The sequence below is a fragment of the Musa acuminata genome, chromosome BXJ1-4 (assembly GCF_036884655.1).
Source record: "Musa acuminata AAA Group cultivar baxijiao chromosome BXJ1-4, Cavendish_Baxijiao_AAA, whole genome shotgun sequence".
Classification (NCBI taxonomy): Eukaryota; Viridiplantae; Streptophyta; class Magnoliopsida; order Zingiberales; family Musaceae; genus Musa; species Musa acuminata.
This window is the reverse complement of record NC_088330.1, coordinates 26,350,322-26,374,271: the sequence shown is the minus strand read 5'-3', so window position 1 is coordinate 26,374,271 and position 23,950 is coordinate 26,350,322. Positions and strand designations below refer to the sequence as shown.

General features: G+C 32.7%; 1 protein-coding gene and 1 long non-coding RNA gene across 2 annotated transcripts; both read right to left on the bottom strand.

Annotated features, from left to right (window-relative positions):
• Nucleotides 1–906: 906 nt before the first annotated feature.
• On the bottom strand, nucleotides 907–3,506 carry LOC135672481 (small ribosomal subunit protein uS12-like). Its single transcript, XM_065180958.1, has 4 exons — nucleotides 3,064–3,506; nucleotides 1,698–1,853; nucleotides 1,476–1,603; nucleotides 907–1,184 (listed from the first exon to the last, which is right to left on the bottom strand). Coding segments are annotated over exons 1-4 (291 nt in total). The 5' UTR covers nucleotides 3,069–3,506; the 3' UTR covers nucleotides 907–1,182.
• Nucleotides 3,507–11,506: 8,000 nt separating this feature from the next.
• LOC135651216 (uncharacterized) lies at nucleotides 11,507–23,584 on the bottom strand. Its single transcript, XR_010501805.1, has 2 exons — nucleotides 20,094–23,584; nucleotides 11,507–11,901 (listed from the first exon to the last, which is right to left on the bottom strand). It is a non-coding gene; the product is annotated as an uncharacterized LOC135651216 (long non-coding RNA).
• Nucleotides 23,585–23,950: the final 366 nt, after the last annotated feature.

Below are 23,950 nucleotides of genomic sequence, written 5' to 3'. Positions count from 1 at the left end.
TAACATCGGTATTTGATCTCAAAGTGTGATACCAATTGTAACCATAAAAGTTATAATTATACCATTATACAAAAAATTTTAATGCTAAAAATTAAAATAGATCAAATATTATGATTACATACCTTTTGATATTATTTAGAGGTGGTATAACATCCTCACTATAGTCACTTTTAGTTTGAAGAAAATACTATATGAACATTGAGCCGACACCTCTATTCAAAACCTCCTTTGTGCTCGATCATTCACTCCATTTGTAATATTTGAGATACATCCAATTTTCTTGTGTTCCAATTCGGAAACTTCCAATTTAACATAATAAAATTTAATTGCTTCTTGTGTTTGAGATCCCAATTTTCATGTCTTTTTGTGCACAACGACGACATAAAAAGGGGACATAAACCACAAGCGAGCCGATTTGGTTTATGATGAACCCATTTGGTTTGTTTCACGGTCCCAACCCGAATAGACAATCACATACTTGTCCTATTATCATATTTGGGATACTTCCACGCAATTTCAGAAAACTAAGACGCTTTCAAATAAAACCCACAAAATTGAACTTTTAGAATAAATCATCCTTCATTAAATGGCTTGGCATTTGGGTCGGACACGCTACCTACGCCATAGGCGTTCCCCGAGCCCAAAGAGGGCCACTCGCTGAAGCTCAAAAAGGCTCTTCACGCAAATACCACACAAATATGTTCCGAAAGTGTTTTGATGTGAACAACTAAAGTAGACTTGTTCTCCTATTTCTTATTAGATCGTGGAATACAAGAAAAGGCAGTGTCACTAAATATGTGTGGCCCAAACAACACGCAGCAGGTTCCCTCTACTGTGGGATGTAGCTTCCATGACCCGTCTTTTAAAGCGATCAACAGAGAATAAAAGCCAAGAACATCAGCTTAATAGATCAAACAAGTCGATGAGTTCTCAAGAATGGATAACAATGAAACGTCATGTAACAAACAGTTCACTGGAAACTATTCAAAGAGGCATACAAAATGAGTCGTGAAACAAAGACTCACTGGGTTCATCCGGAAGCTCTAGTCATTAAGACCGAGGCTTCTCCTTCTTCTCCTTGAAGAGCGCCAATAGGGACACGCCAGAGACCTTCACCACCTTGAACCTTACTCCAGGAATGTCACCCACCGCATGGCCCTTGCGTCCGAAATCAAGACTTCATCCTGCACAAGCAACGGACCAGCTCAACAGCATATTCATCGAGGCAAAAGTTATGGACAGATGGTCAGACTCCTCAAAGAAGATCCTGATACGGTTTCCATGCCATGTGATTGTTGATGTGTTCGCATAAGACCCTTGCCATAGCAGATTCTGGCCGATGGATACTGATCTTGAGCAAAACCACCTCACTAGAGCCTCCTAGAACTAATCCTTACTAAAAGCATAGTAGATCATTGTTCCTTAAAGCTCCATGGCATATACGATTTCCATATTAATCGAAAGACAAAGCTTACAATTTTCTTCTATGAAATTCAAGCAACCATCATTTGGGACAAAGGCTGCAATTTTCTTGCCATTCTTTATCAGCTGGACTCTAGCGCACTTTCGTATAGCAGAGTTGGGCTGCTTAGCTTCGATACCTCTGCAAAAAGAAAGGTAATGCCAGTCCTCCAAACTTAAACACCAGGCTGAAACGAAAAAAGAAAAAGAAGATAAATAAGAATCACATAGCTTACATCTTCTCAAGGACAATACCCTTGGCATGTGAGGAACCAGCAAAGGGTTTCTTCGACTCATTGCCGAGATGACTTTTCTTGTATGCCTTGTCTGCCCATCTCTGCCTCCTCCTGTGAGTTTTGAGCTTGCGCCCAGCTCCCATACCATGGGTCTTCCTGTGATAGAGATTGAAATTGATGGAAAACCATTTACCTTTAATGAAACAAGTTCTCTTCATGATCATTCTATTAGAGGAACAATAGAAATTTGGTTTTCATTTCTTACCGTCTGTATTGCCCAAGAAATAGAAATTTGTGAATTTGCTAGTGTAACTTAACATATAGCATTTCCCTTTCTACCAGATAGGATGTCTCCAAACTAGAACAGCAACATTGTCATATGCGAAATTGAATATATTTAGCTGGATACAAACATCTGTAACCTTTGTTCTGACTCAATCAAACCACAGGAATAATAAATTTAGGATCCAGAACATACTAAGCAAGGTGGTGCCAAGCAGCCAAGAACAAATTACGACTCACAAGGATAATAAAGTTCGAGTGTGGCTGCAGTCGATACAAACAAACGAACCAAAAAAAGGAATGGATTTCTATGACATGCAGCAAAACAAGTGGCGGATACAATATAGGAATAAAATGTCTCTGAATGTTGCCTGCTAGCTCAAAACTGATTATGGACTCAACAATAGGACACATATCAAGGAATTATTTAGAGAAAAATTGCTCATCCACAGTGTCATGATAGAACAAGAAGATTTTTCTCATTATTACATGCAAATGTACCAACCGAAATGTAGTATTCCTTCCAGATTGTCCATAATAATAAAAGTCAACCAAATCAACCCTTCTCTACAACTTGTCTGTATATCATCGGAGACTTCCCATGAATGCCACCATACACATGAAGTGGGAGTTAAATTCTAATGATTAGTCCACAAAACTCATATACAAAGGAGTGATTCCACTCCATATTTTAGATTTTGATCATTTAAACTTGGTAAAAAGATGATTGTTTTTTACAAATTGAAGAAAAATTAAACTTTGAACAATATCGCCTTGAGATCCAGCAGCCATCCATCGCTCATAACTTCATCCAACCGTATTAACATAGCTTAGTTCGGATTCTTAAGACATCAAATCCACTACACTTTATTCCCTGACTCTCTCATCAAACTTATTAAAGAAACGAAAGGACGACACCGAAGTAAAAAATTGCATCCAGCACAAGAAATCCGAGAACAAGTAGGGGGAAAGGCAAGTGAGTCAAGAAGGATCAGTTGAAGCTTGGACAGTTCAACCGTAGCATTAGAAAGCGACAAGGAGATTGAGAACAAAATATATTACTTATGTTCTGGTGGAAACTTACCCCATCTGGTTGGAATCCGAGGCTCGCCTTCCTGTCTGTCCTCCGCCAGTTCTGTATCCGGGTGGGTCACGGGAAGGAAGAGCGTCGTGGAAACCCTATCACGCTCCCGTTTGTAGGCGCGAAGGCACGAATGAGGGAGACCCGCCCATGGGCCACCGGGCCAACAGTTACATGGCGGCAAATTGGCTGAAGGCTCGCTTCGGCCCTCTCCCGCTCCAACCTTTCTGCTTAGCGCTTTTCCATGGGTTCATCTTTGGCGACAAACGTAGATGTCTCCGGCGAAGTTCGACGGAAAGGAAAGGGGATACAGAAGATTCATACGAAAACTGACTCTAGGGGTTATAATCGATTATGATTGTCTGAAGTATCAGATCATGAACTAAAATTGTTTCTTGTGAGAGTTATCATAAGTTTGGTATCGAGAGGTGAATGGAGTTATCATACCAACTAAAATTATGGACATGTCTGAAGAAAGATGCTTAAGTTGGTATGGAGAAAGTAATAGAAGAATGAAAGATTCAGTAGAGCTTCAGAGAGTTGAGTTTATTCTATTGGGCAAAAGTGACGTACCTAAAATCTTCTATAAGAGGAGTAAGTGAGAGTTACTGTATGAGATCCAGGGGAATTATAGGATATTACTCGGGTGTGAAGAGTCACCTGTGTTTCGATTTCGATTAATATTGTGTCTGATCATACAAGATGCTTGATATGTCGAATTAACGAGACATCCAAGTAAGTAGATAGAGCAGGCAATGATGTGACATTCAAATGTCCACATATTAGATCTCCCTTGTCATCAAGCCCCCCATTATGTTTCAACATGTGGAAATTGATTGTGATTCTCTTCACCAAAGTATTGAGAACCTATACGTAGATGAGTAGGGCATCATCGTGATACGATCTGTCTTTAGCTTTTAAAAGTTATATTTCGATTTCTGTGCACCTTATGACTTCTGGTCAAAGTTCCTTTCGCATAGGACTTTGGGGTAGTGGAGTTGTCTTTGCTCGAAGTCGATTCATTGACTATCACATCAATTCGATAGACTTGTGAGGTTAGAGTGTTTCTTCTCTCGATTGATTGGGATATTATCTAAGGTGGCCACGTCAGATCAGTTATTCAATCTGCTACTTTAAATCAAATTGAAGCAATGTCTATTGTCATGATTGTGGTTTCGATGGAATCAATAATCGAGAGGAGTAGTCCTCATAGGTTGTGGTGATTAAAGAAACCCCTTCTGTAATATTTGAATGCTAATGCTGATCACATTACTGCTTAGTTGATATGTAAAACTGGTAATGATGTAATATTTGAATGTTCATGTGTATGATCTCTTATCAATAGACATTCAATTGACCTTCCAAGAAAATTTTGGGTCTCATGAAAGGAGTTAGATTATATGATCCTATCAAATTATATAAGATATATTATAGATCTGATTTGATTCTGATTATAGTTATTATCCAATAAAAGGAATGTCTAATTATGATAAGATTCCTTACGAGATAATCTTGATATGATGATCGTTCATAATTATTTATCTTAGATCATCGGCTCTCACGTATAAATAGACAAGACCTCTTAGAGACTCAATACATGACGTGTGATGTTAAGTTATACATTAAGATATTATATATCTCTCATCTCCCCTTAGTCTTTATTTAATTCCATCACTTATAGGATAAAGTGATCTTGTAAATGATATGAAAAGAGGAGAAACGAATATAGTTTTCCGTACAAATCGATATTATTATAATTTTCATATCAGATGATGATACACTTACATATTAGATAAAGATTTTCTAAGTAGCCATGTTCTGAATTCAAATACTTAGATCACAAAAGAATATCAAATCTATTTTGATATTCTGTTGAGGAAAATCCTTTATTCTGTTAGGGAAATCCTTCCTCCTAATTTGTATAAATAGGAGAGGGAACATGTTAATAATTCAAGCCAAAGCTATTTCATTTCTACAATAAAGCTTCTTCAATTATTGTTCTTATCTTCTATTATTTCTATCATGGTATTAGAGCCGCTTGCCTAGAGCAAGCTCTCTTCTCGTTGCCAATTCATCATTGGTGTTGCCACTCTGCGCCAACGTCCGTTCCCTTCCGCTACAGCATCTCTAGTGCTGCTCATCAGTACTGCCCCACCTTTCTTCCTCATTGTAGCTATTTTCCTTCCTCTTCTGCTACAGCTTCCTCCTCTGTTGTAGTTTCCTCCTTTGCTGTAGTAGCATCACTACAACATTGCTGTAGATTTCTTCTCTACCGTCGCAGCCATCGTAATCGCAACCACGACCAACGTCGTTGAGAAAAGCGAAGCTTCGCTCTTGCCTTCGGCCAGCGACCAACGTCGCTGAGAAAAGTGAAGCTTCACCCTTCGGCCAGCGACCAACGCCGTTGCATTCCTAAGAGGCTCCGTGGTCAATCCTCATCTTCCTCACCGTGGTAGTCTTCGCTGATCTGTCAACATTCGGCAGACTTAAGGAGAATGAAGGGAACGCTTGTGCCATCACAGCAACAACAATCGCAGCAGCAGCAGCAGCAGCGATCTACACTTATCTTACTCATGAAGCCTCTCGCTTGTAAACAATTCTTTGCATCACCATCTTGCGGGGACATGTTAATAATTCAAGCTAAAGTTATTTCATTTCTACAATAAAGCTTCTTCAATTATTGTTCTTATCTTCTATTATTTCTATCAGTTGGTACTCTTCGTTAGTGAAAATATGTTATTTTGATTGTACTAAGATCAATAAGTTATAAAATTACATTAAAAATTAGTCTTAAATAATATTAAAAAATAATATTCATAATGACACATATAATTAGGAGATTTAGATAATTTTAAAGAAGAATTTACTTCGAATAATTATGTAATAGGGTAGAATGATATTGTTTTGGATATTCTTATAGTTTAGGATTGTATACCCAAATATAGTAATACTATTCCACAAGAATAGTATTAATCCTCCATAAATAATTTTGCGTGAATACCGGATATATCAATATTTCACCCAAAGGTGAAATATGGATAACATCAATATTTCATCATATTTTGAAAACTTAAAGTATTAATGATGTTTTATATTTTACAATGATACTTCCTTCTATATAAGTTATACTTTTAGTATCCTTATGATTTTTGGATTAATTGATTCTAAATGGTTATATATAATTTACACTAGATATGTTAGACTTTGATTGGACTAATTGGAAAGATCACAGACTTAACTACTGAAAGTTTTATGAAATAAATAATTAAGATAAATAATTTGAAAAGGTCTAAAAGGCTCACTTTTATAATAATTACTAATAATATTTAGACTTCATTATAATATATATAACTAGCATATTGAAATATTTAAAGATTAATTTAAATTTAATATAATGATATTTAAGAAATTCAAGATTATATTCTCAATATACTTGATAAAGTTGTAAGTTAAAAAACATTAGGCATGAATGTAGTTGAATCATTTGTCATATAATTTATTTTTAATTCTATTTCTTCTTGATTTTGCTCATTTAAAATTTATTATAATAAAATTAAGGATAAATGAAACTACAATAAGCTAACTAGTATATATGTTTAGGGAAAATTAAGATTAAAGTAAGAAAAACTTATAATATTTTGGGTACCACTCAAGGAGCAGTAATAATAAAAAAAATTAAAGCATAAATCACTTAAGATTATAAATCCTATATAAACTCATAAAAGGAAATTTTTTATACTAAATTACTACTACTTTTATTGTAAGAAAAGTCATGTGAAGGAGTACAAGATTTGATTCAAAAGAGAAAGGTATTAATCTAACATTTGTATGCTTCAAATCAAATGTTACATAAGTTTTTTTCTAATACTTGATAGATTAATTCTGATACTTCAACTTATGTTATCAATAATAGAGATTCATTTTAACATGAAAACTAAAAGAATATGAAATATTCATCATTATAGGGAATCATCTTAAAGCAAAAGCTATAATAATTGGTACTTATCGCGTATGTCTAGAGATGATTCATCTGATGAATTTTAAGGATGCATGTTATGTTCCTACAATTATAGATATTTACTTTCTTTACACAGAATTGTCATGATATTATTTTTCTTTTAATGGCTATAAACTCAATATATTTATAATTCAATAAGAGTTAATTTATAAATTATGTATGATGATTTGAACAAAATTAATAAGACTCTTGAGTTTATAAACTCTTTTAGGTTATATATGCTTACATTTGTGTGTCACTCAATATTGTCTATTTTAATGGAGAGATACACTTTTTATCAACTTTATTGATAACATATTAAGATATAACTATATATATCTAATTCATATAAGGTCTTAAGTCATTGACACATTTAGGTATACATAAATAAAATAAATAGGTAATTAGATAGAAAGATTAAAATTATCAAATTTAACAAGGGTGATAAACTTTATGATATGAGCATGATCATAATTATAGTTCTTTTATTAAATTCCTAGAAAATGAGGTATCTAGTATGTCTTATTAGATATGTCAAGAAGAATAAGATTATTGAAAGGTAAAATCGTACTCTTATGAATATAATTAGGAGTATGATGAGTTATTTTTCTATACCTGAATTAATGTAAGGAGAAGCTCTAAGGATAATTATATATATCTTGAACGGGATTCATAATAAGTCAATTTCATCAATTTCTTTTAAGTTATGAACCGATAGGAAACTCAATTTGAGATATTTATATATTTAGAATTACGGAGATAAAAACAATTCAAATCACATTTAAAAAATAAATTCAAGGGCTATTTATGAATATTTTATTATTTATCCAATAAAATTCAATAAAATTTATATTTTATTACCCTAATCATAATAAAATGATAGTTAAATATGGTAAAACAAGATTCTTAAAACAATAGTAAATTAGTAAGAGTAAAAATCTCAAAACTTAATCTTGGTATTAAGGAAATATAAGTTGATACACCTTTATTATTTTATATTTCAAAGATTATTGTTTCTCAAATCACTAAATAATTTGTTAAAGATGAATAACAAAATAACATTAATGTACTCCCATATAATATTGATATCTATTGATAAACTTGAAAAATAATTATAGTCACCAATTTTGAGAATATCTCAAAAGAAAAAAAGACTTATCATTTTGATGATCATGTGATATATTTACAAGAATCAGATTATGACATCAGAATCAAACGAATCACTCATTGTTTTTATAAGTTATGAAAAGTGATGATTCTGATAAATGATACGATGTAATAAAAGAAAAGTTGAAATCAATGGATCAGAATAATATTTGAAAACTCATCGAATTGTCCAATAACTATAAAAGAGTCGACTACAAATGAGTCTTTAAGAAAAAGCGTAACTCAAATGGTAATATCAAATAATATAAAGACTAGACTTTTAGCCAAAGATTTTAGTCATAAAGAATGTGTTGACTATAATGAGATAGTTTTTTTAGTTTCTTAAATAAACTCATTAAGATCATGATATTAGTGGCTCATTATGATTTTGAGTTATATCGATGTGAAAATAACTTTTTTGAATGAAAATATAAATAATAAAATTTATATAGATTAACATAAATGATTCATAAAGAAAAGAAAAAATATAAAATTTGGTATGTAAATTTAGGAATCCATTTATGGCTTTAAACAAACTTCTAGACAATGGTATTTAAAATTTCATAATACATTTATTCCTTCATATTTAATAAAAATATTTTTGATAGTTTATGGGAGCTAGTTTGTTATATTAGTCTTATATATGAATAATATTTTGCTTGCTAGTAGAGATCTTAGTTTATTGTACGAAATCAAGATATTTCTTACTATGAATTTTAATATGGTTGATATGAATCAGACAACTTATGTTATTGGTATTTAAATATTCAAGAATAAATCTCAAGGATTACTAGGACTATTTGATAGAGGATATATTGATCACGTCTTTTAGAGAAATTTAATATATGACTTTACTTAACAAATGACAAAAGTAAAAAAGTTTTAATCAAAATAAGTGTTTTTAAATATCTTAAAAATAATTAGATAAAAAATATTCTTTATGTATATGTAGTTGAAAGTTTATTATATGCTAAAACCTATATAGATCATATATCAATTTTATAGTTGAAATACTATGCGTTACTTAGGAATAAAATACAAAATGCTGTAAAGAAAGTAATAAGATATTTTGAAGGGACGAAGGATTATATTCTCATATATATGAAATCATATCATCTTGAAATGATGGTATTTTCATATATTGATTCTATAAATTACTTCGATAGTAGGAAGTTAACTTTACGTTTCATATTTATATTAGATGGAGGGTAATTTACAAAGAGAAATATAAAGCAATGTATTATTGTATTATAAATAATAGAAGTTAATTTTGTGACATGATTTAAGGCAACTAATCAAATTTTATGATTATCAAATTTTATCTCAAGACTTATTGTGATCATACTCAATTACTAAGTCGTTAAAGATATTTTGTGACATATCATAATAGTTTTTTTCCTCTAAGAATAATAAGTATTATAGCAATTCTATGCATTATAGTATAAAGTACTTGATGATTAGAGAGAAAAATTTAAATATAATTAATATCAATTAAGAACTTAAGTTCCATCATATTTATTATTGATCGATTCATTAAGATTTTACAGTCTAAGGTATTTGAAAGAACATATTCTTATGATTGGATTTATGAGCTACTCAAAAGATATAATGATGCATATTTGAGTAGTATTCTTATTTACATAATTAAAATTATTTATTTTTATTATCTTGTTAATATTTATGTGTATATATTATGATTGAATATGTATAATAGAATTATTTTGATTAGATAAATTTAGGGGTTAGTTTGGATTGCATTATAAAGGATTCACAGTATTATGATACATAAAAGAAAATATAACATTAATGACATACAATCACTATGACTCACATTAGTAGTTAGACTTAATATTATGTTATTATATTTATTGGACTTATTGATCTATTTTATAAAATTTGTGTGCACATGTAAAATATTTTTTAAAAATTTTAGAATCTAATTAAATAAAATTATTTTTAAATAATCATTTCCTTTATTTTATTTTGATTTTAATTTTTTATATTTTATAAATTAATAAGTCAAGTGAATAAATGTTAGATTATGTGGTCCTATCTAATTTAGTAAGATATATTATAGATATGAATTGATTCTTATTATAGTTATCGACCAATAGAAATAAAATCTAATTATGATAGGATTTATTAAGAAATGACCTTAATAGTAAGGATTCTCATGATTACTTATCTTAGACTCTTATCTATAAATAGATAGGTCTTCTTAGGGATTTAATACATAATGTAACGTGATGTTAAATTATACGTCGAAAGATAACATATTTTCTCTCATCTCCCATTAATCCTTATTCTAATTCTATCACTCAAAGGATAAAATGATCCTATAGATGATAGAAAAAGAAGAAAAGACGAGTCTAATTTTTCTTACAAATCGATATTGTTACAATGTTTGGATCGGATGACAGCACGTGTACAGATCAAATAAAAATTTTCTGAATAGGATCAAAAGATATACATTTATAATCTTTGATCTATCGTTATTTGATTTCAGTTTTAATATTAAAATTTTTCACATTTCATATAGTAACATAATTATATTTGTATACATACAAAAGGTAGCTAATGGGCTTTCACATCATGCAAGAACTAAATCTTTAAATTATACTTTGCATGAAGAGTCGCCTTCTGCATTAAATTTTTTTAGTTTCCTGAGACGCAAACGATGGTGGTTCTATTCAACTTCGTAAGTTGTGGTTTATGATTTGTCTTCTTTCGGAAAATTCGTTCCTCTTTGTGAAATGGTAAAGCCAAGACATTGCATGGCATCGATGATGCTGGGATCTATCTCCAGGAACGCCACCTGAAGCAAAAGAACTCGGTGGATATTCTCCAAGTTCGAGGCCTCTGATCTTTTCATTATTGTGAGTTTATAACCTGACAACTTTTGACTCGATCTGGTTGACACCCCCGCAATTACCATTCATTTAAAGGATTAAGAGACAAAGCAACTGAAGTACCTCATTTCAGCCAAAGCAGTAAGCCTCCAGAAATTGCCTGACACCTTCGGGGTCTGTTGAAAATATAGAACACCCTAATTAGAATCTGCTTTCAGCAAACATCAACTTCAAACCTGTCATAAAGCAAGTAGCAAGTTGCCAAAAATATACGAGTTTGATGTTCCTACTTCAGGATCACAAATCACGCAACACTGTCATGTATGCTTCCTGGAGCCAACAAGCAAGCAAGATGTGATGTTAAATATCAAACCCGTTGATAATAACAAGATGCAACAGTGCAGCAGCACTTTACAATTGGATCCTTCCTGCTAAACAGTACGATGACAATACATGAAGTCAATCTACCATTTATTATATGATTTAAGCATTGTAAAATTAGAGCTGGTCAGATCCCTTAGGAAAACACATCATGTTGGGTCAGTTTCCCACAGAATTACACAAAAGTTGACAAGTAGGAAATACTAAAACCTAAAATATGGTAACTAGAATTTGTCAAATCTCTTTAGGAGGGATACTTGCAGCTTGTCTTCTTACATACATGATGCAAGTTGTGAGAAAATTTTAATACTAATATTGAATACTTCTGCAATTGGACCTCCACTCTAGGAATGTAACACTTTCCTTAAATCTCCTCATCATTTTATAGAAATTCACTCCCTTCTGATCTAATTCATGGCAATAAACCATCTTCTCAAGAGACTCCAAATCCAAGTCAATAAAGCAAGCCTGCAGACAACCACAAAATGTTATATTTGACTAAATTATTTGGCAATGTAATTAAAGAAACAATAATAATTTTAATGAGCTAACTTGTTTCCTGCCAAAATGATAAAAAAAAAACATTCAGATTAGCATTGGTTTGAAGAAAAACATTTAAATTGCAATGAGTATCAAAAGTATCTATTACATCAGATATGAATTGGCACATGGCACAGATATGCCGAATGGAAAAACATTAAACCTGTTCACCAATTACAGCATAGGTGTGTTTCCAGTCTCAGGCTATATCACACCACATATAAAACTTCAAAGCAGAGCAACTCAAAAAAATTAGTGCAGCATAGAAAATTAGAACTATCTTATCATAAAAAAGACCTGGAATGAATTTATAGCATGAGAGCTGCACATGCTTGTGTGCAAATTTCATGGTGACAACAACAAAAATAAGAGATCTAGTCAAGTAGTTCTGGTGGTCAGAAAATATGACCAGCAGTGGTGGTTGATTCACTCGCTAATCACTCATGTCTCTAGTATCAACAAAAAACAATAAAAAAATTACAGACATAAATAAATAAGAAACTGTAGATGGTTATATACCTTGTAGTCATAGCTTTGAAATAATGATTTGAAAAATACAGAATTATCATATGCAATGTGACCATCTGCTGTGGGTCTAAAGCTGATCATGGGACTACAATTCTATGCAGTAGCAGCCATAAGATATTCCCTAACAGTTTTCATACACTTTTTCAATGGTAGAATGTAAGAAAGAATACAGATGCAAAAGTTTAGTATCGCTTAAATTCGTCCACAAGTGAGATGCATGGAGGTACCAGAGGACTAGCTTTGGCTCAAGAAAAGAAGTCCAGGATAACAGTATCGTGCCTCCATGCATCTTACATGTGAATGATAAAATCATATCATTGGAAGAAAATGTGTGGTCTCACACCACTAACATATAATGTGGCAAGCAAACTTCAGACTATTGATCTATTCTCTAATCTTATTGCAATCTCTTTGCTCCTTAGTATAGGTATCAAATACAAGACAAAAAGGAAAATACATTACATGGAAAGATTATACTTGCATTAAATCAAATAAATCATATACTCTTTTCTTATTCAAAGAATATTAATTTCCATATCCGATTTGGAGAATGATCTTTTGTTTTTATGATGTTATTAACTGATAAATATTAGTAAAGATAAATCTTTCTAGAGATAAAATCTTCGATCAAGATTTGCAATCTTCAATTAGAATCAAAATTTAATTTCTTCCCTTTTTTCATACTTATTTCCTTTTTCTTGTCTCTCAAGAATTTATGAAACTTAACTAGAAATATTGAAGATGTTGTCATATGACAATTTATGATAATTATAAGCAAGGATTGAAAGCTTGACCAATTTGACATGGTTCAATCAATTAAAGATGTCTATTGAACACAAAAGAATATAATTTCTTTCATTCATTAATCTTTTCTATATACAAAAGAAGACATATATAGGCTAATTACAACCTGTACAACTAAGAAAATTGATTATGTACAATATTTCATTCTAATTCATCTCTTATAATATAGGCTGATTTGATACTGAGGCCCAAAATTAGGGATAGATTTCCTTAGTTATGGGATTATAAAATCTCTTAATTATGGGATTCAGAATCTCTTAATCATAGGATTTTCAACACTCCCTCTCAAGTTGACTTGAAGATGTTACTTATTCCCAGCTTGCTAGATAGATCCTTATAAAAAGATCTTTAAAGCCCTTTGGTAAGAATATATGCTAATTGCTTCTCTGTAAGAATATAAGGCATGCAAACAATTCCTTCTTCAATTTTCTCCTTTATGAAATGTCGATCTACTTCAACATGCTCTGTTCTATCATGGTGCACTAGATTATGAGCAATGTTGATAACAACCTTATTGTCACAGTATAATCTCATAGGAGTTTCAGTGGATATTTGTAATTCTTATAGAAGCATTTTTAGCCATAAGAGTTCACAAATACCTTCTACTATTGCGCTAAATTCTACTTTAGCATTGCTTCTAGCAACAACTGCTTGCTTCTTATTCCTCCAAGTCACCAAATTCCCTCTAACAAATGTACAATATAATATCCCAATTAGTCTCACATCAGAAGTAGACAAGATTAAGATTGATTTATAAGGGTCTGATGAGTATACTATTATCAACTTTAGCTTAAACATTTTGACTAGTGATTTGAGCCAAAAGAAGTTAATAGGCCAGTTAGCCCATCAAGCCCAGGTCGTGACATACAATATCCCGAAGTTGATCTCCTATCACTTACTAATCCTCCTACCCAATCAGCATTAGTGAAGGCCTCAATTCTCATATGATTGTCCTTTTTGAATAATAATCCCTTGCCTGGAGTCCTTTTCAGATATCTAAAAATCCTATATATTGTCTTTAAATATACTTCGTATAGTGAATGCATAAATGACTCAGTATACTTACTGCAAATGCCGTGACACTTTGAGAAGGACATCCCAATTTATGATTGAGATCTATTGGAGTGTCCACAAGTTTACAATCAAGCATCCTTGTTTCTTTTAGAAGGCCTAAAGTGTATTTCCTTTATGAAACAAAAATCTCATTCTTTAATCACATCATTTCCATGCCCAAGAAATATCTTAGTTGGTCAAGATCTTTAATTTCAAACTCTTTAGCTAAGATATGCTTCAATTCTCCAATTCTAAGACATCATTGCCTATTAGGATGATCTCATTCCCATAAACTAAAATAATAGCAATATCTCCCTTATATGAGTGTTTATAAAACATTAGATGGTTGAAGTGACTTTGAGTGTAACCATGGCCAGGAACTGACTTTATTAACTTCTCAAACCATGCACGTGGTGATTGCTTGAGACCATAAAAAGATCTTCACAGCTTGCACATGTTATTCAAACCATACAAATTCTCAAAGCCGGGTGATAGATCCATGTATACATCTTCCCCCATTTCTCTATTAAGAAAGATATTTTTCACATTTAATTGATGTAAAGGCCATTCAAAATTAGCTGCAAGAGATAACAATACTTGAATAGTATTTAGTTTTGCAACCGGAGCAAATGTTTCTTGGTAGTCAATATCATATATTTGAGTAAATCCTTTTGCAACCAATCTGATTTTGTATCTTTCAAATGAACCATCTGCCTTATATTTAACAGTAAACACCCATTTGCATCTCGCTAGATTCTTCCCTTTTGGCAGATGCACCACACTCCAAGTATCATTCTTTTGAAGAGCTCTCATCTCCTCCATAATTGCATCTCTACATTCTGGAATTAATAAAGCATCATGTATATTTTTTAGAATTTCTAAACTAGACAAGTGAGCTCCAAAAGCTTTAAAGACTAGAGACAATCTATGATAAGACATATTTAAATATAAGATGCATCGGATAAGATCTAATTCCTTTCCTAATGGCAATGGAAACATCAAGATCTGACGAAAGAATAGAGTTACCTGTGTCTACATCTGAATCTGCTATCAATTCATACTCTTGGTAGTATTCAGGAGGGTGAACATCGACCTTTTCTAGATTTCACTATCTTGAATATGCACAAAGCTCAGGTGCAATCATAGTGATACATAGTGATATCTCCCCCTAAATTAGGCTGTACAATAGCATGTTGTAGAGTTGAAGATTGGGGTCGTGGTGTTGGAGATTTGGATTTAGGAGTATCAATAGGACTAGTTAGTTGTTGGCTATGTACGTTTGGTAGAGTAAAAGGAGATGAATCTAACAAAGAAATAGTGATTGGTAGAAACAATTCCCAAAAACAAATATTTTTTTCGATACAGGATCATAACATTTGTAACCTTTTTGTAATCCTTTTAAGTCGAGGAGTAGCCAATGAACACACTTTAATGCATGAGGTTCAAGTTTACTTTGATCATGGTTTTGAATATGGACAAAGACAATGCATCGAAATACCTTTGATGGAAGAGAGTTAATCAGTTTCACATGTGGATAAATAGAGGATAAACGATCAAGAGGTGTTTAAAAATTAAATATTTTGGTAGGCATTCGATTAATGAAGTAGTAAGAATCACATCTCCCCAAAGATATTTAGGAACATAAGTGGTAAATAAAAAGATATTTAGGAACATAAGTGGTAAATAAACGAGAGCGTGCTGCTTCGAGTACGTGTTTATTTTTTCGTTCTGCAATACCATTTTATTGCGGCTATTAACACATGAAGACTGGTGGATTATTCTATGCTTTAACAAGTAGGAATAGTATTCTATACCATTGTCAGTTCTCAAAGCGTAGATTTTTACTTGGAATTAATTTTGGATCATGTTATGAAAGTTCTTGAAAGTTTTTTCAACATCAGATTTTTCTTTTTAGAAGTAAACCCAACATACACTCGTATAGTCATCAATGAATATTATAAACCACTTGATCCAAGACAGATTTGTTACTTTAGAAGGACCCCAAATGTCACTATGTATAAGACTAAATGGTTTGGATTATTTGTAAGGCCAAGAAGAAAAAACAGTATGATGATGTTTAGCAAATTGACAAATTTCACATTGAAATAGAGATCTATCATGGTTCCTAAACAAGAAAGGTAAGAACTTTTGCAAATAAGGAAAGCTTGGGTAGCCTAGTTTATAGTGCCACAATATTATTTCACTACTAGTAGTAGGAGTGTTATTTATTGTCAATTGAACTTGTCCATTTCAAGTAGCATCCTCTTAAAGATAATAAAGTCCTTCACTCTCTTTAGCAATGCCAATCGTCTTCCCTGAATATAGGTCCTGAAATTCACAGTTCTAAGGAAAGAATTTAGTAACACAATACAAATCCTTTATGAGTTTACTAACAGCCAACAAGTTACAAGATAAGTTGAGAACATGAAGCACAAAATTTAACACAAAAAAATCTGTAATTGCATTGTCTTTCTTGCTATAGAAGAAAGTGATCCATCAGCAACTTTTATTTTAGAGTTTCCAGGACAAGGTGTGAAGGAGGAAAACAAGTGTGAAAGGCTACTCAGATGGTCTGTTGCACTTAACTCTACGATCCAAGGAGCCTTAAGACCAAAAGAAGCAAACAAAGCAGTGAAAAAATTCTTTCTAGGCCAACGAGCAAGATGATGAAGGAGAAGGATTGGGATTTTGGGACTAGTTCAGAAATTTAAACAGTTGCTTAATTTGTTCCTTGTTGAACAGAGGCGTTTCAGCTCCTTTAGAGGTGGTGGCAGATTGATTGTCTCCTTGAAAACCTTCGCTATTAGCCTTATCTGGAACTCGATTGTTCTTCTAGTTTGTTAGTTTTCAATGTATCTTCCAACAAGTTTCTCGTGTCTTGGTTACTGTAAAAATTATACCATACTTTGCTTTTATCATCCCCCTTCCTTTGATTACATTGCACAGCACTAGCAGAAGAATTAATTTCAATTGTCATAATAAGTGCAGAATTTTTTGCACCCATAGATGGAGTAGAAGATCTCATGGTCTTCTACTTTCCTCCCTCCTAACTTCAGAGAAAATAGCTTAGAGAGATGGCAATGGATCCTTTACCAATATCCGTCCACAATCTTCATCTAGTTCTTTATTTAAACCTGCTAAAAATTAAAAGGCTCGATCCCTCTCAAGCTTTTTTATGTATCAAGCATTATCAGCAACACATGCCACTAAAAATCATAAAAAATATCAAGCTCTTGCCAAAGTGTCTTTAAGGTATTCAAGTATTTAGTAACACTAGTATTATCTTGTTTAAGCTCTTTGATCTTGCTTATAATCTCAAATACTTAGGCTAAATTTCCCATATTTGAATATGTCTCGACCACAACATCCAATAACTCCCTTGTTGTTAGTAAAAACATATATGTTTGGTCAATTTCTAATTCCATAAAGTTTATCAATCATGATATGATTATGGAATTTTTAGAATCCCATACCTAAAACTTGGGATCATCCTCTGCAAGTGTCGTTGTTGATTCGGTCAAATAGCCGATCTTTTCTCTTCCTCGAATATGTAACTTTATTGACTGAGACTAATGAAAAAAGTTCTGTCCGTTGAGTTTATGCATTGTAAAAAGCAAGGATGGATTGTCACCTAAGCTATTTGTTGAAGATGGAAGCATTGGTTTCATATTCTCTCCTCCATACATAATAGCATAGGTTCCTCACAAGGAAGAAGAAATAATTGGAGCTAATCCGAAGAGTGGCAGAATAGAGGAAAAGACTTCTAGCAATTAAGGATGAAAGAAAGAAGAAAAACATTTCCTATAAGAACCAGGCTATGATCCCTTGAACACAAGAGAATATATTTTGTTCTCATTTATTAAGTTTTTTCTATATACAAAGGAAGACATATATAGGTTGATTACAACATGTACAACTAAGGAAATTGATGCTGTACAATATTTCATTCTAATTCATCTCCTATAATATGAGCTGATTTGATACTGATTTAAGTGGCCCAAAATAGGGGATAGATTCCCTTAATTATAGGACTCAGAATCCCTTAATCATGGGATTTTCTACATCTATATATATAATATATATTTTCTAAGGTAACGGGACAACCTTCTCGTGCTCATGATGATTTCACACGACAGTTGCTTGCTGCTTGCTGCTCGCCGTCGCTGCCTCCTTTTCTTCTTCCTTCTTTCTTTTCTACTTCCACCTTTCCTTATTCTCTTCTTTCTTCCTTCTTCCTCCCCTCTCCCTTCCTAATGATTCAGGATACATTCTAGTGTACCAACACATGGACGGACCAACCAACACATGGATGGACCGAACCCATACCAATCTGCCATAGACCACTGCTGGTCCAATAAATGAAATTGAGAACCTTGTAAGATATCCCTAAACTAAACAAATTTATTCAAACAAAAATAACTAAAATGGTACGGCACACCATATGTTTTGTTCCAATGTATGAGATGTGAAGATGAAAGGTTCAGCAGTTATAATTTTTTTTACTTTATTTTCCTTTTATTATTATCTTTTTCTTTCTTTCTCTCATTTCATTACTCAATTATCACACAAACAAAAACTTCCTTTATGAATCTTGAAGTCAATTAACCTTTGTTTTCCTAGTGCCAAATGTTTTACCTCACTATATTAGGGGTATTATATGCTTCAATGTAAGCAAATGTTTCTCAAGTTGTTATTGTTGTACAATCCTCAAATTCATTCTTATTATTGTTCCTAAGTGACCCATGGTGCTAAATTAACTACGGTCCTATTTCATAACATCAGCATTAGAGATGATAGAGAACCTCTTCACTCTCCATTCTTCCCATTAAATTTGTTTATCAACTTCTATAACTAAGGAGAAAAGCGATAGGGAGACCACTGCAGCTACTGGCCCCTTAGTCTGTTAGCATTTGTAGCCTACAGGCCGAAGAGCTTGCTTGTTAGTGGGCCTGTGCATGCCAGGTGGACTCACTCTGTGACCACCGGGCTTCGTAGCCTGCAACCCTGGGATGGGTGATATACTTTGAGGTGGATTAATCTAATCCATGTTCTGTTGGATTGACCTCGTATCAAGTAACAATTTGATGTGGTCATAAACTTAGTCCAAGGAGGCCAGTTGGTTAGCTGCAAGCAGTTGTCATTGAGCCCTTCATAGGTCAGCCTGCAGGGCTGAAAACCCAGTTGGCTCACTCAATGGCTAGTTGCAACAGCACTGCTCTTCTTGTTTTCTTTTTCTTTTAATCTAACCTTTCCTTTCCATTGTTTGCAATATACCATCGAAGGGTTGGCAACCAATCTTTCTTATGCACAATCAATTTGCTAGCACCTATAGTCTTCTTATTTCCTACCTTTAGTTGATCTTTTTCCCAAATGATAATTACCATAGCATATGTTAGAGATCATACTCTCAAGTAGGAACATAGGAGGAAATAAAATTGGATCTTAAAGAAAGATAGCCTCACAGTCAAACAATACCTACGTCGTAAATCCCTGAGATCCAAAGAAAAAGAAAAGTTTCCTTCCAGAAAACATATTCTTATAAATAATTACATCATATTATTTAATCAAAACCCATAATAGAACAAAATAGATTTCATACAGATCTAAGATTGTGATGAGAAAGCATGAATAATTCCAAGATTTAAAGAGTGATGAGTAATGGTTCTCTGCTTAAATTAAACATATGACAAACAAAAGTTAACAGAAGAGAAAATCAACAGAAGAAAAGATCCTACCTTCTCCCTAATGAAGATGCCACACCATCCTCTCCTTGCTGTTGCTGACAACTCCCTCTTCCCTGTTGTCGGTCTCGCTCCCTGGTGACTTGAGAGGAGATTCAAGAGCGATTTTATAAGTTAGATAACCCTACCTGTCCAAAAATGTAAAAATTCCAAACTCCTCCAAGTCAAATTAATTAGGAATCACATTCCATTTTTAACCTGGATTCTTACTTTATTTACAGTAAACCAATTTGGTAACCAAGTACAAATCATGATAATTAATTATAAACAAATCAATTTTAATCTCTCGTTTACCCTCACAAAGTATTCAGGTCTAACACAAATAGTTCTCCCTGCTAAATCATCAAAGGCAAATTGATCAAGTTGGTGTATATGTAGTTTGCCTAATATAATTTTGCAACTTCAAAATACTTTTGTGCTCTAGATAGGCACATTCAGGGTTGATGTTATGATGTAAATTCTGCTACAAAGAAAACATTGAGCACAAAAACTCTGATGATGTACTCAACTGATTGTAGGTGTTCCCAACTATAGGTTCAAAATGTTTAAAGAGAAAGGACAGACCATTTGTGAACCACATGTAAGTAGCTTAATGCATTAGAAAATAATCACTACCAAGTAAATTAAATCTAAGGAGAAATTATTACAAAAACATGGCATACGACTAGAACCAAATGAGCATGTTTATAATTTCCTCGGTTTTACAATTCTCAGCAACGACCCTTTAGCTTTTGAACAATCAAGTACAATTTATTTACTATAAAAAAATTCTTCCGACAGTACATACATTCAGACAGAATCTACATCACTCTTAAATTATCCCCACCCAAGATGAAGGTTGTGGAAGAATACTCGGATTAGTTACAATACTTGAATAGAAGAAAATCATGTTTATCAACACAATTTGATCACAGCACATTGAATGAGATTATGTATACACAAATGCAAAGTAATTTCATTTAGAAAAGAAGATAAGAAGGTGAGTTCAGCCAACCAGCCTCAAGGTAGAGAAGTAGACAAATCCAATAAAAATAACAGACACATGCATCACATACGCTAATCTAAACATTAGGTTCTAAAGCTACATCTCCTCAAACATACATCAGAATCAGCAGGAGAAAGCTGTTTCGCAGTTCAACCAATAAACAAGGGTTACTTGGCAACAAATCTCATGCATCAAGGAGTCCACAAGAAACAGAATAACAGAAATGACAATAGAAGGATTCACTGAATAATGTTGTTTGTTGACAAAAGAATGTTTCTTGACAAGGAATCCTTATACTGATATTGTAGTATAAAGAGAAAATAGACAAAATAATGTTATGATCACAACCAAAAATGACAATAGAAGGTCTCAGGATTATAACAGGAGAAGGACAGTATCAGGTTTTTAACAGTGTTTTGGCTGAAAAGCATGATTTCAGGCAGAAAGAATGGAAATAAAAGTAGGGATTTTACATTTAATAAAAAACACTCCTCTGTATTGAAAAAACACACATTTCTTTAGAAAAGGTGTAGTTGTATAAATTTCATATTTGCTTAATTGATTCCTTAGTCATTTCTTTCTTCATCTTCTTCCCTCTCAAATCTTTTTTGCTGTCGATAAGGAGCTGTAGTAATGAATCCTATGTAATTGAATGATCACTAAGGAATAAATTCCATCAAGAACCTTGTCATCCATCCAAAACTTGGAGACAATTTTTTTTCTGATTTTAAATCATCTTATGTTTTTATATTGAGAAAATCAGCTTTTTTTCTCTTTTTGGTTTCTTTAAATTTTTTTCTTTGATGTTTTTTTGGTCCCTACACTTTCTTTTTATTTTCTTTTAATATTTATATCAACACACAGCCATTCACCATGTTTTGCATGTGGCATGTACCATGCAAGCCATCAGATAACACAAAGTCATGCATGAAAATTCAACCCATGGCTATGTTAATGCTACAAATTCTCTTGGTGTCATGTCTTGTATTATGAGTAATACTTTTCACATTCCGCCCTGGATAATGTACAGTGTTTTGCATGAATCATGTCCTAGGTAATTACAAGTCAGTTGAAGCCAAAATGTCTATGAGACTTGACCAATAGTCAAAATACTCAAAAGTAGTACTGCACTAAAAAAACTAATTAATCACATCCTGGATATTGAGTAGATTTTTCACATATCATGCTGGTGTTTAGCATTTATTATCATGGAAAAATGAATTAATCTACCTCTTCATTTGAAACTAACCACTAAGATACAGTACACCTATTCATTTCATCCCCATTCCCTGTTAAATATATCTTCAGCTACTTCATGACAGTGATCACAAATTCTGAACTTCCAAGTCTAATGTTTGGGTATAAAATACCCATCATAATAGAAGCCTTATACAGAATAAAATATATAAACTATCACACAGTGTCAAACCATTTTTTATATACTAGAACAATTACATATTGGAGAGAAAATATAAGGAAGCTAAAAGTGCTTCATCTAAATTGTAGTGGACATGCAACTATTTCCACAACAAACAAATACTGCAAGTATTATGTTATATTCAACTAAAGCTAGGTATATTGAATAGACAGTAATTCTGGAAACCTACCCAGTATGAGTTTCTTCTTTTTCAAGTAAAATACTATGCCTTTCAATGCTATATAAGTAGAAACAATTGAAGGGAAAAAAGCTGATAGAATAGTTTTTTGTTCCCTATTGAGAGGTTTTATGTCGATGCTGGTTTCATAACCTATTGGACCAGTGTACCAATATACCAACTCATATTGCCTAATATTATTGAATAAAAGAAACAGAGAATAAATTGTATGTATACATCTATTATGATATATGTTTCAATGCTCATACGTATTAATCTGAATTGGCACTTAAAACCTTGATGAAAATAAATAACTTTTGGCTATAGTTTCGGAACCAAAGAATAAAATGCAATGTGGTGTCTCCATTATGACTATATATTCATGAGAATTCGGTACTTGATACAGAACATTAGTTATGGCGGAGAGGTAAGCATCCTTGTCCCATTAATACAAATTATTCAGTCAGCACAGTTAGCATAGACATGCAATGCAACAAGTTTAATGTCTCATTGCTGTATCAAGGAGCATCAGTCAAAACATTCAGGATATTCTTCAGAAAGATTACAGGTGGCAGGCAGTAGAGAAACACTTAGACTATTAAACCTTATGTTATGAACTAGCTAGGGAGAATTTATAGAAGAAAGGCAAAAACTGTGAACTTCAAAATGGTACCAACCAAGGATTGAAATTTTGTCTCGTATCAGAGTTTTGAGCTTTGCTCGGTATGGTACGATACAGTGTACCGAGTGGTATATCTAATTCAGGCGTAAAATCCTCCGAAAATACCTGAAAAAAAAATTTGAATAAGATTTTTAAGTTAGAAATAAATATAGTAATAGTATAATTTTAACAAAATCAATGTAAATTAGGTAAGAATAGTGTCACATATCTTTTTCGGGCTTTAAGAAATAACCTTGTACGAGGTTCGTATTTCGGTCCATTACGAATTGTCCTTCTGTAAATATTAAAATATCTACAGAAAAATTATTTGAATTGTTAGATTATTTTGTTACAATATAAACTTTAAAATTCAAATGAATTAAATAATCACATATGTAAATATACCTGATTGTTGATTCTACCACCAAAACGAATGACGGGCCTCCACGAATGGTGGATCAAGGTCCTCGATCCTATGCATCTGCATATTAATATGATATGTTTGTTGGACCCAATCCTAAAATTGATCCCACGACATAGTGTATTGATACACCGTATGTCATTGGTGCATCAATGTAGTGATGATCATAGGTTGATCATCATGAATCGC